This window comes from Olea europaea, chromosome 9, assembly GCF_002742605.1.
Source record: "Olea europaea var. sylvestris chromosome 9, O_europaea_v1, whole genome shotgun sequence".
In the NCBI taxonomy this organism is placed as follows: Eukaryota; Viridiplantae; Streptophyta; class Magnoliopsida; order Lamiales; family Oleaceae; genus Olea; species Olea europaea.
The window spans coordinates 14,759,063-14,780,152 of NC_036245.1; the positions used below are offsets into that span (position 1 = coordinate 14,759,063).

General features: G+C 34.0%; 3 protein-coding genes and 1 long non-coding RNA gene across 7 annotated transcripts in view; 3 read left to right on the forward strand and 1 right to left on the reverse strand.

Moving 5' to 3' along the window:
- The first annotated feature begins 2,967 nt into the window (after positions 1 to 2,967).
- The window catches only part of LOC111399785 (serine carboxypeptidase-like 18), a 22,589-nt gene continuing 4,466 nt past the window's right edge, over positions 2,968 to 21,090 (forward strand). Inside the window, exons 1-14 of one of the 4 annotated variants that reach the window (XM_023027270.1) lie at positions 2,968 to 3,219; positions 3,282 to 3,427; positions 3,984 to 4,060; positions 4,162 to 4,284; positions 4,490 to 4,592; positions 4,824 to 4,861; positions 4,966 to 5,067; positions 5,792 to 5,878; positions 5,973 to 6,125; positions 6,212 to 6,283; positions 6,370 to 6,515; positions 6,711 to 6,824; positions 6,922 to 6,976; positions 7,177 to 7,507. In XM_023027270.1, the coding sequence (XP_022883038.1) occupies positions 3,086 to 3,219; positions 3,282 to 3,427; positions 3,984 to 4,060; positions 4,162 to 4,284; positions 4,490 to 4,592; positions 4,824 to 4,861; positions 4,966 to 5,067; positions 5,792 to 5,878; positions 5,973 to 6,125; positions 6,212 to 6,283; positions 6,370 to 6,515; positions 6,711 to 6,824; positions 6,922 to 6,976; positions 7,177 to 7,260 (1,434 nt within the window). In that variant the 5' untranslated portion in view covers positions 2,968 to 3,085 and the 3' untranslated portion in view covers positions 7,261 to 7,507. Of the gene's footprint in view, positions 3,220 to 3,281; positions 3,428 to 3,983; positions 4,061 to 4,161; positions 4,285 to 4,489; positions 4,593 to 4,823; positions 4,862 to 4,965; positions 5,068 to 5,791; positions 5,879 to 5,972; positions 6,126 to 6,211; positions 6,284 to 6,369; positions 6,516 to 6,710; positions 6,825 to 6,921; positions 6,977 to 7,176; positions 7,508 to 21,090 lie in introns of those variants that run through there. The other 3 variants (XM_023027269.1, XM_023027268.1, XM_023027267.1) reach the window with 3 other exon arrangements.
- LOC111399786 (syntaxin-121-like) lies at positions 8,778 to 10,034 on the reverse strand. Its single transcript, XM_023027271.1, has one exon. It carries the CDS (start codon positions 9,858 to 9,860, stop codon positions 8,937 to 8,939), a length of 924 nt encoding a protein of 307 aa, XP_022883039.1. The 5' UTR covers positions 9,861 to 10,034; the 3' UTR covers positions 8,778 to 8,936.
- LOC111399788 lies at positions 10,473 to 11,592 on the forward strand. The gene is made up of 2 exons (XR_002703806.1): positions 10,473 to 10,764; positions 11,557 to 11,592. It is a non-coding gene; the product is annotated as an uncharacterized LOC111399788 (long non-coding RNA).
- On the forward strand, positions 19,755 to 20,247 carry LOC111399787 (serine carboxypeptidase-like 7). The gene is made up of 2 exons (XM_023027272.1): positions 19,755 to 19,983; positions 20,046 to 20,247. The coding sequence occupies exons 1-2, from the start codon at positions 19,850 to 19,852 to the stop codon at positions 20,230 to 20,232; spliced, it is 321 nt and encodes a 106-aa protein (XP_022883040.1). The 5' UTR covers positions 19,755 to 19,849; the 3' UTR covers positions 20,233 to 20,247.

Genomic DNA, 21,090 nt, shown 5'->3' on the forward strand with positions numbered 1-21,090 from the left:
TTTAGGAACCTGTTTTTGGTGTTTAGGAACCTGTTTTTGGTGTTTAGAACTTATGTTGACATTTGAAATGAATTGTGTCTATTTTTGCTTCAATTTTCGTTTATTTTAGCTTCAGTAGGTAGTGGATATTTTTGTTTCAGTTTTTGGTCAATTGGTGGATGAATTGTGTCTCAAATTTTGTGATAGAATTGTATATTTGGGGACTTTTGAGTTGGTGTGTATTAACAGGTGGTATATGGAAGAAAACAGGGTACTCTCTTGCCAAATTTTTTTAAAAAGGTAGGGACGTTATTCGCAAATGTTTCTAAAAGGTAGAGACATCACTCGCCAATACTTTTTATAGGTAGGGATGTTTTAAGAAAAATTATAACTACGTAGAGATTATTAACGCAAGATTCATTAGATTTCTAGAAAAAGTGAACAAGACCCGTCATCTTCACCAATAAGCCAAAATGAGCCAGTACCATTGAAATGATAAATACTTCACAGCACCCATTTCCACTTGATCTTCGCCATTTACCCCGTGGTTACAATAAGCATAAACTAGAAATGAACATCTAATAGTTGTCTCTATAAATTGACCACCCATTCAATATATGTTTTGCTATATTTTTCTAGAAACCCAACATTAGAGCAGCAATGGTGGACCTAGTGGTCGAATTTCACCATATATGTTCTTTACGACATTTTTTCCTTCATTTAATGTAATAATTTAAAGTATTTTCACACCCATTTTCCAGCTACTGTTACTATGTGGACTACGTAGAAGGCGGGAAGAAGGGTTCAGTTGGGTGAGGACGATTTTACCCTTGTTGACGGGCAAGAAATTGGGTCTCTCTCTTTAATTAACGCCAGAAGTAACGAGAGTTGGACGGAAGGACCTTCGTCGCAATGAAAGGTTGATTTGAGGGCAAAAATGTCAAAAAAATAAAAGGTGAGGATGTTTTCCACAATGAAGTTGAAAGGTAGGGACGTTTTGCGCTAATTACCCTAAAAACAACAACCAATGATTAAAAAATAAATAAATAAATTACTTCACATGGCAAGGTTCAACAAGATAGCTTCATATACTTTAAGAATATTCTTGCAAAAGTAAAACCATCAAGTAAAAGTTAAACATGGATAGAGAACAAGTTAACAAAGAAAATTATTTGAAATAAGTCAATATTTTCTCAATTAAGAAGAGTAAGAGTCACATGGCAAGGTTCAACAAGATAGCTTCATATACTTTAAGAATATTCTTGCAAAAGTAAAACCATCAAGTAAAAGTTAAACATGGATAGAGAACGAGTTAACAAAGAAAATTATTTGAAATAAGTCAATATTTTCTCAATTAAAAAGAGTAAGAGCGCATTCATGCTGGGTCTCGGACATAAATTCTTCAATTCCTTCACCTTGTACCAATAATGGAGTCTCAGTCATACTAAAATCCTCGTTTTCATTGTTTGTATATTTCTATTGTTGTCATTTTCATCATAATCAAGATCAAGATCATCAAAATGTAATTTGTCTAAGAATACTTTTAAATTTCAACATTACATCATATATACTTCAATAAAAAGAAGAAACAATAGCGTCAATCAAACAACTACCATCATTTTTATCATTTTTTGTAGAGCATGCACCCAAATCACGACGAAATGTCTCCAACTCATCATCTGCCATATTCAGTGGCCCCTCTTCTAATATCCAATTGCCATAAATGCCAAACCTTTCAAAGTGGATAGGATTATGATTTCGACTTTTGAAATAATTCCTAAACAAAGTTTATTATCCAATTTATAATTAATCAAAATATAATTATAGTAAAAGAAAGCAAAATCTTAAAATAAAAAAAATCACTAAAGGATGAAAAGATTTATTTAAATAATATTACCGTTATTGCAATCGTAAATTGTAGTGTACATAAACAAGATCATTAAGCCTTTAGTGCTCAAGTCTATTTCTCCTTTTAAATTGAATATGTTCAAACATACTCTAATAACCTGACGAACTACATGTTTGACTTAATACTAGAATTGCAAGTATTTGTAAGTTTGGTGCACTACTACCATAACACATTCACCATTCATATGTACCAAAATAAAGAGAAAATAAAATAGGCATATGTTACATAAAATAGCCATTCAATTCTTCCTTCTTTGAAATCTGCGCTCCATCTCACTTTTTGCCACATGAATAGCTTTATACAAGTAGCCCATCGAAGGCTTTTTATCACTATCAACAATTCATAGAACACGAACGAGGGGTTCAATAAGTTGCACAATAGTAACGCACTCTTTCCAAAACATAAAATCAAGTACGTCATCAACGAATCTTTTTCCTTTACTTTCCTTTGCATATGCTGATAAAGTCCATTCTCTATATGTCACAATTGCTCTTAATGGGTTTTTTGGGCCAATATGCTTTGTAGAGCAATAAAGTTAGTGGCAAAACGAGGAGAAGTTGGTCGAAGTATTTCCTTTCTTCCTCCACTATTCAACCCCTTTCCTAACTGTGACTAAACCAGATAAACTTAATCGTAACTCACAAAATTGACCATTAATCTAAACTTAATTCATTTGTAAGAGACTAGCCATTAACCTGATAAACGATTTTGCAGCAATTCGGAAGAGATTGACCAATAATCTCATAAATGATTTTTTGAAAAAGATGAGATAATCAACGAGTCGTCTTCCACGTTTTTCCAACCATCCCTCCCGATTTTGCAGCAATTCAAAAAAAAGTTTTAGGTACATAATAATCAAAACGTGGTTTATAAAAATATGTGATTAGAATTCAGCCTTTATTTGTCAATTATTCTTAGACATTATTTTTAACAATATATTTTTTATTAAAATAATATTACATATAGATAAAAAAAAATATATATATATTCTTCTTTTTTTAATCACGAATTTCAACATTAATCACTATTTTATAATACACTTTTAGAAATTAATGGGCACAGACAGAGCCTCAATAAATCAATCTTATCTATCAACTGACCAGTTCTAAAGTACTGTATGCCGTTGGGAATTCATTCAAGCGACACAGAGTATACCACTTTCTTCACCATCATCGTCTCCATTACAGAAGCCAGATTATGTATCCCAGGCTAATTTGGTTAAAATGTGCAACTCTGCTGTTGTTAGTTTTCTGCTGGAAGGCTTTATCACACAATGTCGTCGAGACTCTGCCAGGATTTCCTGGCAAACTTCCATTCAGACTTGAAACTGGGTAAGCTTCTCTTTTTCATTTTCCTCCAACAATATAAGCAGTTATCTGATGTTCTTTTGCAGTTACATTGGTGTAGGAGAATCGGAAGAAGTGCAGCTATTTTATTATTTCATCGAGTCTGAAAGGAACCCAAAAGATGATCCCTTACTGATTTGGCTCACTGGAGGCCCGGGTTGTTCTGGTCTCTCAGCTCTTATATATGAGATGGGTATGTTTCTCGTCTTTAGTACTGTATTTGGCTCAAATTTGAATTTTGCTATTTTCCCTTACCAGTCATCAAAGTAAAAGTTTGTCCAGCTGCTGACGCTTTTAGATGAGTGATTAAAGCAAGTGGAAGGTTGATTTGAAATCCTACCGCCACTCATTTATGAAAATTATATAGATCATAAGGCCTTTAATAAAAGTAATTATGACATCCGTATCCATGTCTCATTATGTAGAAATAGCATTACTCGTATATTTATATAGAGCTTGAATGAAGCCATGGCTGGATTGAAAATTCACATCCTTTTGTTTTTTGTGGTTGGGAGGGGCAACAGTGTGAACTAAATAATTTCTTAACAATCAAAAGGAACACACAAATTAATTAGTCCAGGATAGAAAAATGTATAAATCGAAGTGCGCCATTAATTCCAACTACATTCAAATTTGATCTACTTTTGCTTAATGAGATTTACACGAGCATAGCACAAACTGCTCGAGATTCATGCTCCATTACACTTCAGATTTGCAGGGCAATGTTTGATATTCATGTTCACATGTAGGCCCCTTCACTATTGACTATGCCAACTCCAGTGGGAGTCTACCAGCACTGGTATACAACCCATACTCATGGACGAAGGTTTGAAACTTCATCACTTTATATTGGTGGTGATTAGAAGCATAGGTCTGTGATTTCATAGTTTCTGAATCTAGAGGAATGAATCTGCTATAATTTTGTAGGTGGCAAATATTATATACATAGATCAGCCGGCTGGCAGTGGATATTCATATGCTAAAACTTGGGAAGCATACAACACTAATGATACGCTGTCAGCAGCACATACTTATGAGTTCCTTAGAAAGGTAAGGAGTGAGGATAATCTATAAGTAATTGAAAATGTCACTCGACATGGAATAAATTGACTTCTACTCTTGAAGTTTCCGTTACTACATGTTTGATGTAAAACATTAAGCTAATAGCTCCAGCGTACTAATTTCAGCATGACGTATTTGAAAATTTTTTGTGCAAAAACCAACAAAGTTTGATTCATTTTTTTTGGTGTTGCAGTGGCTTATATATCATCCCAAATACCTTGAAAGTCCACTTTATATTGGTGGTGAATCTTATTGTGGCCTCGTTGTTCCACTTGTTGTTAACAATATATACAATGGTAAAGTAGCTTATGCATTGTTATATTTCACAAGCAGAAAAAAGAGTGAAATTTCCATTAGAAAAAGCTATATAACTAATGAATTATGTTTTCTAATTCCTTATCATACTCGTGGCTGTCCAATTGGAACGCCGAAGCATTTACATGTAAATCTAAGTTCTTGGTTTGAAGATGGCATTTAGAATTCTCTAATTTCTCTGATTTTCTTCAATTTTCTCTTTCCTTCGGTAGCTATTGAAGCTGGAAGTCAACCACCCTTGAATATGAAGGTATAAAACTGATGACCTGGATCTGTTAGTTTGTTATAATACTATACTACTGTTGAAGTAGCCTCTATAAATTATTAAGACTGTACTCTTTGAATTAAATGCAGGGATATGTGCAAGGAAATCCAGCGACAAACAAGTATTGGGATACCAATGAAAAAATCCCTTATGCTCACCGAATGGGACTCCTATCTGATAGCCTTTTCAAGGTAATTCTACAAGCCAAATCTAGAATATTAAGAGGGGAAGTTTATGAAACACACCCTTTATATAGGGTGTTATTCCACTTTGCATACAACATTGTTGGAAAATACAATTTACCTACTATTGTGTCATTAGCGTTAACCAAATAACATATTTGGTCAAGTCTCCAGACAGTACACTTAATCTACAATGGTTTAGAAATAGCAATTACAATATTGCTATTTGATGAGCTTTTGGAAGTTCGACTTTGTATAACTTAATTCTAGAAATTGCACTTACGAAATGGTAGCATATAGATCATAAATCCTGATAATATTGTATGTGAAGTGTAAATATCTCTCTACATAGGATACGTTCTTTATCTTTTTCCAATTTTTTTGACATAGACTTTCACAATAATTTTTTTAAAACAAGAGTGTGTAAATTAATTTCAGTAAACAGGCCTTTGGAAGTTCAACAACTTTCTGTGTACAAGGTGTTTTGTAAATTTCCCTATTATGAACCTTCATGTTAAAACCTGTTCTTGATTCCTCCGCATCTCATCGAAATGGAAAAAGTTGCAAGAGAAATATTTGTCTGTTTATGATGTTTCATAGATGTATGACTCAGCTGCAAACTTTCAAGGATGTAGACTCTCATTCATTGGAACAATATTCGCTTCCTCTGAACACTTTTATTCCTTATCATTACCAACTTCAATTTATCGTATTTTTCTCTCTTTTTTTATAGTTGGTGAAAGAAAGCTGCAAAGGAAATTACGTTCATGCAGATCCAAACAATGTTCCATGTCAGAAAAATCTTGAAAGGGTAGCAGAGGTGTGCATGGTTAAGTGCTTAACTTCACTCACTATAGTACATATCTCTATGATTTCCTATGTTCTAAGAACAATCTGTGGTTTTTGATGTGTAGTGTCTCGATAAAATACCTACTCATAACATATTAGAACCATGGTGTTCATTGATGTCAAATAAACGGGATTTGCTTTCATGGGATTCAAGTTTTGAAGAGGAAACCAAAGATCTCTTACTATCAATGAATCCTTCTAAAAGATCATGGTGTCGAGTAATATTCTTTTCCTTTCACCAGCCCTTTCCTTCAAAGACATTTTTGTACCAGTTTGATGTAGTCAGTGTTCTAACATGGTGCAGCCTGATAATTACTTGTACTCGTACATATGGGCTAACGATATATCTGTACAAAAAGCTCTTCATGTTTCTGAGGTATGCCAATCAATGGGTATGAAATACATATTCAAAGTTCTCGTTTCTTTATGAGATCATAGTAGCCTGACGATGATAACCAACAGGGAACAATAAAGGAGTGGCTGAGATGTAATATGAGCATGCATTATCGTCCAGGGAAGCAGCATGGATCTTACATGTTTGATGTCCAAAGTACTGTGGAATACCACCGGAATTTCACCCATAAGCACTGTCGAGCTTTAATTTTCAGGTGATATCCATCATTTGTATCTAAACCTGTTTTATACATAATTATCTACACTCACATCACCCCTGTATGTAGTATATTGCAAAGAGCTACTAGCAAACCCTCTCCAGTTAGAGTTCTGATATACACAAATGATATTGGTTTAAACCTCATTATAGTCATAATTTATTTTGTCTGCTTTATATATTGATTTTGCAGTGGAGATCACGACATGGTCGTTCCTCACACAAGCACTGAAGGATGGATAGATTCGCTTAACTTAACTGTTCAAAGTGATTGGAAACCATGGTTTGTAGAAGGTCAAGTTGCAGGGTGAGTCCTTGAGAGTCCATTAGACACAAAGCAATTTATTTTTTATTTTTTTTTTATTTTTGCGTTCAGTTTGGGGATTTTTTTTGTTTCTTCGTAGGTATACGGAGCAGTATTCCCATAATGACTACCAGTTGACTTATGCAACTGTGAAGGTGAGAAACGTTCTGCTTTTATAGTAGTATAAATTTTACATTTTCAAGTAAAATATATTGTCCTGGAAAACTGCAAGGAGTGCTCTGTAAATGGCGTCGAATATTCACGTACCATGGATGCTGCTCATTTACATTAAAAGTTGTTGATTTTTTTGCTTTGTTGTCTTGACTTTCTTTGAATTCTGTTTGGACCTTTGTAGGGGGCTGGTCATACGGCGCCTGAATACAAACCCGTGCAATGCTTTGCCATGATTGAAAGGTGGTTTTCTGAGCTCCCCCTTTAATTCACCGCAGCACAAACTAGTATTGAAGTTGAATCTTGTATTGCGAAGGAGAAAGTCAATGACAGAGGCTACAAGCAAGGAGTTTGGAAGATCGCGACCATTTGAGTGTGTTTTATTATGTTGTGCTTCTTTGTATTTTGTCTGTCTAAAAGTCACTATGTATTGTGAATTCGCATTTCCGGAAAATAGTGCATTCATGTTGTAATTTGCTATTGTGATTGAATAAAGAACATTTTTTTCTGCTTCATGAATACTTTGTCTTCGTCGTGCATCTCTTACTCCATCTATCGTAAACTAGAGGTCTAACTCAGTTAATCTAAAGGCAGGGTTTCCGACGATGGTTAGTGATAGTGACTTGGGTCCATTCTTTGTGTCTTTTACTTCATGAATAAGCGCCAATTGACAACTTGATCTGCACGAGGGATAGGAAGAGAATAAAATATATTTCTTTATCTTTAAAGTGAATTTACTTTTTAAAACAAAATCCTCGGGAATTTGCTTAAAAAGCCTAATCAACAATAATATTTAGTAAAATAGTCTATGGTCAATACCTCAATACTTTGTTGTTAATTAGTCTTTAGTCGATTTTATCATGTGTTAAAAGTATAAAACACTCTTCATTTGAAATATGTAAAATATCCAATTTGAAACAAAAATTTATCAAATCTCCAAAACCTAAATCCCCACTTTCATTCTAACTTCTCATACTCAATTTAAAACCAACGACAAAACGGCATACTGCCTTTTTAAACGACTTAATGCCGTTTTAACTAATTTTATGTTTCTATCACTTTATCTTTCCTCGTATTCACACAAAAAATAATGAAAACAAGTTTTAACTAGTGAAAATTGGATTAAATAGCCAATTTCATCATATGCTTTGGGATTTTAGCCTTTGACCAGAGTCAAAGGTTTAAAATTAGTATTTTTATTCAAAATTAATAAACTACCCTCGTTCCATCACAGTAATTTTCCTTTCTCCCTCACACAAATTGATTGAAACCCTTTAATCCTAAATTCCTCTCCTCTATCAAAGGCGACAATCGCTTCCTCCAGGTTAGCTTGGGTGTAAGCACTCTCGAATTTTGATTGGGTAGATTTCCATTTGCAGTTGGTAGAGGAGGAGATTGGGCAAATCTCATATGGACAATTTGTATGTCAGATTCTCCCGAATCTTTGTATCTTTGTAAATGGCGGACCAGATTCTGAGCCATCAATTCATTTTCCATTCGTGAGTGAAGAGAGCACTGGTTTGATGGTTGACGGAGAAATGGAATACATGCCCACGGATGATTATCTTAATAGACTCAGGACCGGAGATTTGGATATAAGTGTAAGAAGAGAGGCTGTTGATTGGATGTGCAAAGTGAAGTGATATTTTGAGATTTGATTTATTTTTTCTTGATCATTTGTTTAATCAATCAAACTGATTTTGATGGTCTATGTTAGTTAAAACATCACCAAACCGTTTATAATGTCAGCATGCCATTTTTTATTACGGACTTTCAATTTCACTATAGTTAAAAGGGGCAACTTGCTTAATAACACCGGTACAAACAGCAACAACAATAATATGCAAGTAATGCAATAACAAGAAAAGTAATTTAAAAAAAAAAAAAAAAAGTAGAAAGAAAGAGGTAAATATGAAACATTCCATGATTAATTTATGTGATTTCCTATTTTTTATTCTCCCAAGGCCTGATGGACAAAACAATGATCAAGATTATGATCAACAAGAGAATGATCCCAAAACAAGTCCATTTTCTGGTATTCTTCTGGTGTTTCCTAGCGACCTCCAGCTGATGAGTTCCTCCTCTAACAAAGGAATTGGCTCGAATCACATGGCTTTCAATATCATCCAATTGCTCACCCTGGCTCTGAACCAAAACAGCCATGTCCATGAAAACTTGGTGCAATTCCCTCAGATTCTTCTCCATTTCCTTCACTGCATCGTGCCTTTCTTGAATCTCCATTATAGTGTCCATTACTTGTCCTCTGCCCTGTTCCTGTATCGCCTTTTGGAGAAAAGTTTCGCTTTCACCTGTTTCGATTAGATTATCAAGGATCTTTTCATCTGGGTTTTCCCCTGTAACTGTGTAGTATCTTCTCTGAACTGTTTCTCTGTACTCGGAGTTCATCTTCTGTCTCAGGTCATTGAATCGGTTCATTATATCCTGAAGTTTTTTCCTCAGACCGTTGACGACAGAGGTTCTTGTCCGATCCGACGAGCTCCCGGGTCCACAACCCGGGATGCTCCGATTAGCGGCGTTGGCTCTATCCAAAGCTTCTAATCGGACCTTGATAACTTTCGCCTTTTTCAACGATATAGAAATGTCTTTGTCCATTTTCGCCCGGAGGTCTTTCACGGTCTTGGCTTGGTGCAGGGTTTTGCTCTGCTCGTGGGAGGATTGGAGTTGACTGTAGAGCGTTTCGAGGTCCCGGAGTTCGTCCTTGATGGCCTCTACATCTTCGAAAAACCTGTCAAGATTGACGCCGACGGTGGATGACGACTGTGTCATCTCTACAACATGGGAATTTGGCGGCGGCGATTGATCTTGGTTCCGGATACGTGAGAAAGATCCCGAGAAAAGATCATTCATTTTTGGGAAATTGGAGGTGGATCGGATGATGAACTTGTGTGATTATTGCTGTAGACCAAGAAAAAGCTGTATAAAAAATTTGGGGATGGAATTGATTTTAGTATGATGAATCTTGGGGTGCGTGGGGTCTTTTGCAGGCGAGGAGTTTGAACGGGTAAAAGTCTAAAAGAAGACTCCTAGTTCAACAACTTCTTTTTGTATTGGGAGAAGATGGAGAAACAAAAGTCAACTGATCTTGATATGTAATGGAGGCGGGAAATATCATGGAAAGGGGAAGGAAAAGTTACATAAGGGAGGGAAATGTCATAATCACTTCTGGTGGGCCCTGTTTAATATATCTTGAATTATGGGCTAAGAAGCACCGACACGGACACGAGTGTCCGACACGATACGTGTCCGACACGTCGACACGCTATTTTTCCAAAATGTTCCGACACGATACGTCTTCGACACGTTGATTAAAATATTAATTTTAATTTATTTTAATAATTAAAAATAATAATAATTTTTTTTTATACTTACTGCATCTTGTATATAAATAATTAAATAATAAATATAAATAAAATATGATATTAAATTCATATATGAAGGGTAAAATAGTAAAAAATTAATTAACATAAAATCTTGAATGTTGTTTAAAGTTGAAAAAAAGTAATGCATACTGCAAAAAAATGTGTACAATGCATTAATATGACTAATATACTACAAAGTGCATTTAATATGTTGGTCCACTGAACCAGCAGCCTGCTTTGAAAATTACTCCAACACAGACAGGTATTGTCTTCTCTCTCGTCACTTCTCTCTTTCTCTTCTTCTTCTTCTTCTTCTTCTTCTTCTTCCTTTCTTCTTTCTTCTTTCTTCTTTCTTCCTTGCCGTTACCGGAGCAGCAGTGTAGCCAACACAGGTACCGTTTTCTTCCTTCTTTCTTCACTTCTTCACCGTTTCCTTCTAGTTCGACACGCCGCAAGGAACCCGACACGTGTCGGCGACGTGTCTCCGACGTACCCGTGTCCGATACGTGTCGAACACCGACACGCCGATGCCGGAAGCGTGTCGGTGCTTCACAGATTATGGGCAACGCCAATGTAAGGGTGAAAAAAAATAATAATAATAAAAATCGTTTGATTGGTCAAAATTGATAATCTATGAATTGTATGCGTGGGGCTTCCCTTCTAGTGGAAAGTGGCCCATCTTAGGAGACTTTCCATGTCGAGGTCGAAATCAAGACTAATTCATCGATACTATCACTTTGAAATTGGACTCACGACTCAGGATATGGTTAGTTCTTCAATATAGAATATAGGAATAATTGCAATAATGGTTCAAACATTTCACTTTTTTACGGACTTTATCTCGATATTCACTTTGTGCGAGCCACAATCCTCAGCCTCTCATTTTATTGCACCACAAGGACAAATGGATGGAATCGATCATTGGTTGACCTAAAAAATGAAAATTTAACCAAATTAAAATAGGGTAAAACAATAACATTACATTTTTTAGTGGACTTCATTGTGTCAAACATACTAAAAGATCAAGATATTTCAATTATATTGGGTCGACCATTTTTAACAACGGCTCGAACCCTCATTGACATGGAGAAGTGTGAGTTAATATTAAGGGTAGAGGACAAATAAGAGATATTTAATATTTACACCCAATATGAGTAACCTCCTAACATCAAAGTTTGTTGTAGAATTGATGAAGAGCCACATGATCAACGAAGCTGTCAGAAAAGAAAATCAAATTTTCGTGGATTTCTTGATAGATGGAAATTTCAAAATTTGTAGAACAAAGAAAGGGTGCATTAATGAAAAGTGTACAAAATGCAATGATGGAATTACTTAGTTCGAACCACAATGATCAATCATGGCAAAAATTCAAGCTAATGACTTCAAAGGAACGCTTTTTGGAAGGCAACTCAACCTTCGTCCATTTCTTATTACTTGGTTTTTAGTTTTAGGATTGTTTATTTTATTGCAGTAACATTCTCGTTGTGTTATTTGTAGGAAGATTTTCAAGTGTGTGGGCAACAATGTGATCAGAAAGCCAACTCATATCCACCTCATTAGGGCGATGGCAATTATACAAGCTGATGTACTCAAGGATGTCCTGACCCTCATATATATTTATTTTCACATTGGGGACAATGTGTATTTTAAATTTGGGGAGTGAATTATTAGTTGTTAATTTCCTTTATTAGTTGTTTAGTATTTTTGTGCTTGCGTGCTTGTGTGATATGATTACATTTCCAGGAAAAAAATTGCATACTTGTGTGGGTTAGATAGTTTTGTCGACAATGATTAATATATTTGAGAGCATATATTAGTTTGTGGACTGTTGATGAATCATATGTTTTAATTGAATTTTCTGCTTATCTATGTAAAGCAGTACAATATTTATGCAACATTATTAAGTTTAGGCCGTACAGGAACATGAAGGTTCATATGCATAGGTTAAATAGATGAGTTAGGTACTTAATCCCTTAACACATGATTCTGAACATCCTTTAATCGTATACATTATAATTTGAGGCGTTCTAATCAGTGAAAGAAATTACTTAAGACTGTGTTGATTTCGTACATGTGAAGAAGATTGTGTGGAGTGTTGGTAACTTTCTAGTATGAGCTTGGTGATGACCAAATGCTAGGAATCTAACCCTTGTAAATTATATTTTTCTTTTATAGAGAATAAGCATGCCACTTATTCAGTATACGCTTAATGCCTGAGTCTTTTTTACTCGAGTTAGTAAGTCCGTATGAGTATCTTGAAACATGGTACCCTTTGATATTCATAAATCGAGAAGTTACTAACTTAAAACTCGCTATAGGGGTCAAGAAGAGGAAAAATGGGTGAAGTCAACATGAGCTAAAAAAACTATGTAAGTGCGCAAAGAACGGATGGTTGTGGGCCTAGAAAACTAGTGAGTTTGAATTATTTAGTATAAACAAGATTGTCAAAACACTCATAAATTGGGAAAATCATCACATGAATAAATTGTTGACGTTGCTGGTTGAACTAAATAAAACGAGAGTGTTGTAAAGAATTCATAAGTGAAACTAAACTTTAGAATTACATGATCGTAAGAGAATAAAAGAAAACAAGTTTGGGGTGTGTGAATCTCGCAAGCAAAGAAAGGAAATAATTGATTATTGAGGGTTGGGAAGTGAACCAACTTGTGAAAGTACGGTGTTACTTACACTTGATCCTTCACTCTCTCTCACACACACACCTGCTTTGCATTAAATAAGTGAAAGTTTGGCCTTTGCGTAATGATTTTGACACCGTTGATGAATATAATATAATGTTCCCAATATTAAGCCAAAAAGACAAGCTATCTGACATTATTTTTGTGTGTGTTTTCCGCTAGTGATTTTCTTTTTCATTGTGTTTGTTTGCTCGAGGACTAGAAAACATTTAAATTTGGGAATAATTTACGAGTACATTTTTTTTCACGAGTCATACACAATTTCAAATTGATTGTTTACTAAATCTTATGAGTATATAACGTTTTTGATGTGTTTGCTAGTGTTGTTTTCAAGGTTACGAGACGTGATGTAAAAATGGTGCTAAAGTTAACAAATAAGCCAAGGAAGAGTTTGGGACAGCAAGTCAGCGCCCAAGCGCTACGAACGGCGAAAGAAGCAGATATGGACAGAGAAGAAGAGCCTATGCGATGCACTCATAGCACTTAGGCGCTGCATGCGTAGGTGCTGTGTCGCCTGATTTAGGGTTGCACCGTTTTGACCTGTGAAAAATCTAGAAGAACCCTAAATTTGAGAAAAACGTGAGGGGGAGTATAAATATAAGGAGGAAGGATTTCAAAAGGAGATTCCCACACATTGAAATAAAATGAATACAACTAGAGATTGAAGAATGCAATTCAAGACAGGAAAACATCAAGGAATTCAAGTTTTGAAGCATTGATTGGAAGAGGAAAAAAATCTTAGTGCAAGATTGATATCTTTTTTTACATCTTCACTCTAAATTCGATGATGTACTCAACAACAACATATTTTTTCCCTCTTTCATTATGAGTGGCTAAACTTCTTATTATAGCCACTCATAATGTAATTTAATTGGGATCCTTTATTTATTTTATTTAAGTTCTTATTCTTTTAATTTATATGTATTGATTTTGATATGAGTTTAATGTATTGAATTACTTGATCACTAATTTGATATTTTGTGAATCTTTTACGAATCGAGAGGTGAGCTTGAGATTTAAACCATATAGTAAAGTTCAGTAAATTATTATAATCTGTAGAGATATTTATACTGATTATTGTGACCATAAATGAATTTTTAGAACCAATATTTCGTCTAACTAAGGTTGATCCGCATAGAGATATAGAATTGAATTAATTAAATAGATTCAATGAGAACTCGAGAGGTAAATTGAATATAATAGAAGAATTCGATCAAACACTGCATTAGATTTTGAACATTGATTTAAGACTTAAAGTTGATCAATATGTGAAATTGCTTTGCCCTAATAACCATTCATTATTTAAATTCTAATCAATCTTCGTGTGCATCCACATAATTTTAAGTATTTAGATTAAAAATTACAACACATAATTCTTTGTTTGCTTTCATCAAATAGGAGTTAAAAGAATTAGATTAAGTGTTGAAGTATAGTTATTGTGGAAACGATAATTCGGACTCAACTGTCAATTATCTTACTTGTTTGATATCGTATACTTGCGATAGGAAAAACGTAACTATAATAATAATTCCATATTCAAATAATAGTTCTATTGAAAATTCAAGTATGAGTTTTAATTAAAGTCCAAATTCAATTAGTTTATATTTAATTACATGCGTAGTCCTAGAACTTCAATTACAATTATAATTAAATTTACCTCTTACTGCTCACGGTGATTTCCGGGCTCAGTTAACCATTAAAACAGAATTCAACATCAATTTTGGAGTCACCAATACCGTCGGCGCCTCTTCCTCTTTGGTTGCTTTCCTCCTTTGCTTTGTTGATTTAATCCACTCACTTAGGATGGATACCACTCAGGTAAGGTTCACAAAGACTCAAGCAATTGGGGTGGAGAAGAAATCACGAAGAAGATGAAGGCAGAAGAACACGGCTGGGCGCGACAGTTTCTCTAACTCTCACGGCTTCAACATTGGACGGGTTCAACAAGGGTGAAAACACCAATATATATAGTAAGTCAAGTGGCCAACATAAGGTAAGTCAGGATATGGTAAGTAGGCTTGACTAGGGTTAACTTCCAATGGAAGGAATCAACAAGCCACAAAGAGTATTAGCCGTCCAATAGGTAAAGCAACGTTTGGTCGGTTCATCCATTATTCGATGTTGAATTATCGTTCAGTCATTCATGTCGACTAATAAAATTGGTTCTCATCATCGCCCGGGAGGTCGTTTGACAACATAATGTCTAACAATTATTAATCTTTGTTTTTTTCCACTAAAAGCAAAAGATTGAACTGCTGGACTATATAAAATCACAGAAACCAATAACTTTGTAATACTTTCCTCTAACCGACCGTATATGAATTTTATCCTCATTCAAGATTCGATAATTAGGTACAAGTATAAATAACTATTTTGTCCTTCTAATTATTATAACTAACTTGAGTATCATTTTTTTCAACGGTTCTGTGAACTAATCATAAATGTTGAAGTTTAGCCATCGTTAAATACTGAGTTCAAATTTTAACTGTTCAACAAAAAATACTTAAGTAGTCGTTCTACTCATTTTTCAGAGTAACGGTTCCCCATCACGAATTCATGTTCTTTACTTCGCTCATTCTTAAGTTTCCAACTCGTGAAGATATTTGTCTAATCAAATTGATCTCATCCATTGATAAATCAAATGACCATTAAAATCACGAAAATATATACATAATCATGTTATGGGATTTAGATGAAATACATAGTGGTCAAGTGAAATTTAATTCTTCGTGAGGTCATGTTATAAAATTAAACTCAACGTGTGGTTCGTTCAAAATACTCCAAGTGTACTAGTATCACTTTTAACTATTTTTGCGATAAGAATAAATTACAAACTTGAATAGTGAATCGGTCAATACTACAACCTTTCAATACAAGGTGCCAACTCTTATACATTAGTTGTGAACAAATTACTTATAATAATCAAAAAATAAGTTATGACACATTGTACTTATCAACGCAATTACCCAACTTATATTATTACAAGTGATCATAGATATTTAATTCACATGCTCACTAATAAATAATACAATAAATAAATAAAATCACAATTTATTTATTATAAATCATTATTTTATCATAGCAAAATATATTATATTTGTACGCAACCCAATAGAAAACTGGCTTAGGAAAATAATAATAAAAAATAAAAAAAGCGAAAACTTGAGATCAAGAAAATATAAATTTACTATAGCAACTATGTCAGATATGCTTGTAACAAATCTCTTTAAAACAAAATATGTTGCCACGGATAATCTACCTTGTGTCAAGCTAATGCTTCGTCATTCTCCCTGCAAGAGAGGATTCATCCTGAAATCTATAGCAACTATTTATTTATTGCTTAGCTGTGTCATGCCAAGAGATTGGTCTGGCATAACAGATTTCTTACATTATCATAAAGAATTTTTAACAAACGGCTTAAATACTTGAGCTATATTCGTACATGTAATTTCAATTTTGTCAATCGCTTCTTATAGTACACTTTTTTCATTTACAATGTCCAAAATGGTAGGCCATTGCAAGCCTCGTTTGAATCAAATATCCATTCGCCTCCCAAAATTCAAATGAATGAAAAGATTTCCTTTGTTGTTAGAGTCCTTCGTTGAGGATTGCCCGACCATTGCATTTGCACACCGTTGTAATAGCTAATCAACCTTCTTCGAGAACACTTTGATTTGTTGATGAAGTTGTTTTATGTTTATCAGCTGCGTCCACAAGCACGTATGTCACATTTGTGCATCCTCAGAATGTCATGGACTGCAAAAATGATGAATAAGCCTAAGTATACAACTGTTGAATCCAATCACCACATCCAATCACTACTTCACACCAGTCATGACACATAAGACCGTTGACCCACCATTAGACGCTCTGCATACATGGCCTACCACATGGACATCACATTGTGATCATCTTGCCTATGCCACCTCTAAAGCGTCTAATGCATCCTTAGTGATTGGCGTGGTCGCATATGGACGCCTTAATGGTTCCCTTGCACTATCTTTAGAGTTTGTGGCTAGTTATAGCCAGGTGTTGTGTAAAATTACACTTTAAAAGTGTGAACTATCTCTTTTCGATATTGGAATCCTTATACTAAATAAAGACACTAAAAGTTTTTAATCGTCTTTTCATCATGGATACTTTGAAGACTTACTCCAATTTACACATTTATCTATTTAATCACTGTCATGACAAGGATTAAATGCCAATAGTTGCATTAAAATATGATACGAGTCCACACCAAGCATGTGAGAAAATATTGGATTGTTGCTAGACCATATTTTTCCTTAATCTGTAATCGATATATTGGATCATCTTCATTTTAATTTCCATCAGAAAATTTTTATTTTCCCCAGAAATTCCACTGAAGGGACTCTTTGTTGCTAGATAAATGACAAACACGTAAATTATCCTATGACAAAGGTGCATGCCAATGACTATAAGAGGGATGGCGGCAGGTGAGTTTTGGTGGTCGGGATGCGTGTGGGCAGATTAATTTAATTTGATAATATTATCATTTAAAATTAAAATATTGAACTAACGCCTAATTTTTGTATTTTTAAACTTAATGTCTGAAAATTGATTTGGTGCATACTTGGAGGGTGTTTGAGCCACATTATTTTGGTAATAATACATTTTTGAATAGTGTATTGATGGGAAATGTGTGGTTAAAAAATAAGGAATTTTTTTGATTTGCGTGTAATATTATTTTATTGAAAAATGTGCGGTTAAAATGATGTCAAATCACTATTTAATAATACATTTTTTTTAAATAATGTGGCTCAAACAAGCCCTTAATACCTAACTTCTGATTTTTTATTTTATTTTTTGTCCATTGTTAAATAGCAACTTTTTGGTCCTATGAAGTTTTAATTCTTTTAATAAAAAATATGCTTATAAGTAAAGTTGGTGCCGGGTCATCTGGTTATACGGTTGGAACTTCTAATTGTCCCTTCTTTTTTCGATTTTTAATTCAAAAGTGATTTTTAGTTATAATCGAATCAATTTTAAGACTAGTTTTCAATTTTTCCAGTTCAATTGGTCGATTCAATTCGATTTCAACAATATTGATAAATATGGTAGGAGAGTGTAAAAATACTTAATCCCTGTTTGGTTTTGTTAAAATAGATTTTGATAAATAATAATAATGATGATGATGATGAAGTGCTATTGAAAACTTAATAAAAATAGTGTGTTTCATAAAATGTGCGATTAAAATTATTAAAAATTACATTCATTCCTACTTTTTAACTTATCAATTTAAATGTAAGCTATAAAATTTATTTATTTATTTATTTTCAAAAATTAGGTGTATCACACCCCACCTCTACCTACCAACCAATCACAAATCCTAATTTATTTTTTTATCCATTCTCCAAGCCACAATTACATCCACACCATAATAATTGTCGTCCATCACCATCGTTTGCCGTCCCCACCACGCAGTAACTGACAGCTACCTGTTGTGCACCACATAAGCAATGCTTTGGCGTTGTTCGCAGCATCTAGCGTCAATGCTACTAGTAGAGAAAAGGGTTGGAGGGAAAAAAACAATTTGGATGAGGATTTGTGGATCATGGCCTCGAGTGCAATTTGTAAAATTGTAAATGATGGTCTTCGTCGTTGTGGTTGGCAGCGACGGTGGCGGCGACGATGATAGTTGCGTGGGATAAATAACATTTTTGATCAATTATTTGGGTTATTGTGACCAATCAAATGAACAATTCGTGATTAGTAAATAATATTTAATCGATAAAATGAGTAATTTGTGGCCAATAAATAATTTATTATTTAAAAAATATACGATTATCACTGAATTTGTAATCGTACTCACAATTTGTATTTTTGTGAATGTGACCTTATGCAATTTGTAACCATAATTGTGTGACATTTGTGACCTTGACCTTTTAACTCGTTGTCACATTTACCCCCCGTTTGGCCTCCATTATTTTTTATTATAATTGGAGAAATAGTATTTTTTGAAAAATGAATGATTGTAAAAGAATGAAAAGTTTTTATTTACGTGTAATATTATTTTATTGAAGATTATGTGGTAGAGAGAAAAATTTAATTTAATTTAATTTGATGAGATTTAAAGGGAGCGAAATGGGGTTTTAATTTTTGAAAATTTTCACAAGTTTCTTATTCTCGAAAGTGTATCTTGAAGTTATTGTAATTATGTATTCGTCCCATAAAATTAATATTACTTGAACATAAAATTTTATTAATTTTTTCCAGCTAAACCAAACATGGTCTTATTTTCCAATAATTTTTAGAGAAGGAAGGGAAAAAAAAGAAAAAGAAACAACAAATAAAAAATTTGGCAAAATATTTGTCCTCATTTAAAACAAGTTAAAATAATATTTGAACATAAAGTTTCATCGGAATTAAAATATGCTGACTGATTGAAAGTTAACAATAAATTTAAATTAAAAATTGAAGAAAATAAAGAGACGATAAACAGAGATGGAAAACCTTTCACAATTAAAGTTTATAACAATATGTGATTAGACATCAATATAGCGACCTTATGTATAAACATTGGCCTAATTAATTGTTCCAATGGTCATTGAATTTTGGCCTAAATAATATTTTTGGCATTTTTTTATACAAGCGGCCGGCGTGGGTGGGGTTTTGGTCTTCTTTTTATACAAGCGGTCCCGCGTGGGACCGCCTGCTGTGAGTGTGTGTACGCACAGCATAATTGATTCATTTAAGCGACGCCCAGAAGGATGAACGCCACTTTCTTGATCATCATCCTCTCCATTACAGAAACCAGATTATGTATCCCAGACTAATTTTATTAAAATGTGCAACTTTACTGTTGTTAATTTTCTGCAGGATGACTTTATCACAAAATGTCATTGAAACTCTGCCAGGGTATCCTGGCAAACTTCCATTCAGACTTGAAACTGGGTGAGCTTCTCTATTTCATTTTCCTCCGACAAAATAAGCAGTTATCTGATGTTCTTTTGCAGTTACGTCGGTATAGGAGAATCGGAAGAAGTGCAGCTATTTTATTATTTCATCGAGTCTGAAAGGAACCCAAAAGATGATCCCTTAATGATTTGGCTCACTGGAGGCCCGGCTTGCTCTGGTCTCTCAGGTCTTATATATGAGATGGGTATGTTTCGGGTCTTTATACTGTTTTTGGCTCAAAATTGAATTTGCTATTAACCGTCAAAGTAAAAAAGTTTGTCCCTTCTCTCACCGCTGACGCTTTTTGATGGGTGATTAAAGCAAGTGGAGGGTTGATTTGAAATCTTACTTCAACCTATTTATGAAAATCATGTAGATCATTAGGCCTTTGATAAAAATAATTAAGGCATGTAAGTGAAGGAGCATAAGTTTTGTTGAAAGGATTACTAAGTTTGCCCCCATTCTAAAAACTTAACTTTAGAAAAGGCGATTCAACACATTTTTGATGCGGCACGAACTTGAACAAGTATATTTACATAGTTAGGGCTGGACATGGTCCGATTCGGTTTGGTTCTTACGAGAACCGAACCGACCCGAAATTTTCGGGTATTTAGCAAGTAGAACCGTCGAGTCCAAATTTAATTACGGAACCGTTTGAGTTCGGTTTCATTCGATTCGGTTCGGTCCGGTTCGGTTCCTTTCGGTTCCGTATTATAATTAAATTTTTTAATATATACAAAGTTACGTTAATTTAATTAATGATATATTTAATATTAGCTCTTACAAAATAACGTAGTTCAATCTTATGTGTTTCACGTCGCTCTTTGCTGAATTTTTCATAAATTTGATTATTAAAATTACAGAAAGAGAAAGATAACGAGCTCAAAATAATTAAGAGAGATGTTCTAGAGTTTTAATTCGATTTTCTCCGATAGAAACGACACTACAGTAGAATAACTGATTTGGATAAAATTGAGGTCAATTTGATTAAGTCGATTTTGAACTGAATATTAGAAATAGGAAAATCATATTTTGTGATTTGAACGAAATTAACTAGTTAATAAATTTATTTAGAAAAAATAAAATAATTTTACTTATTTAAAA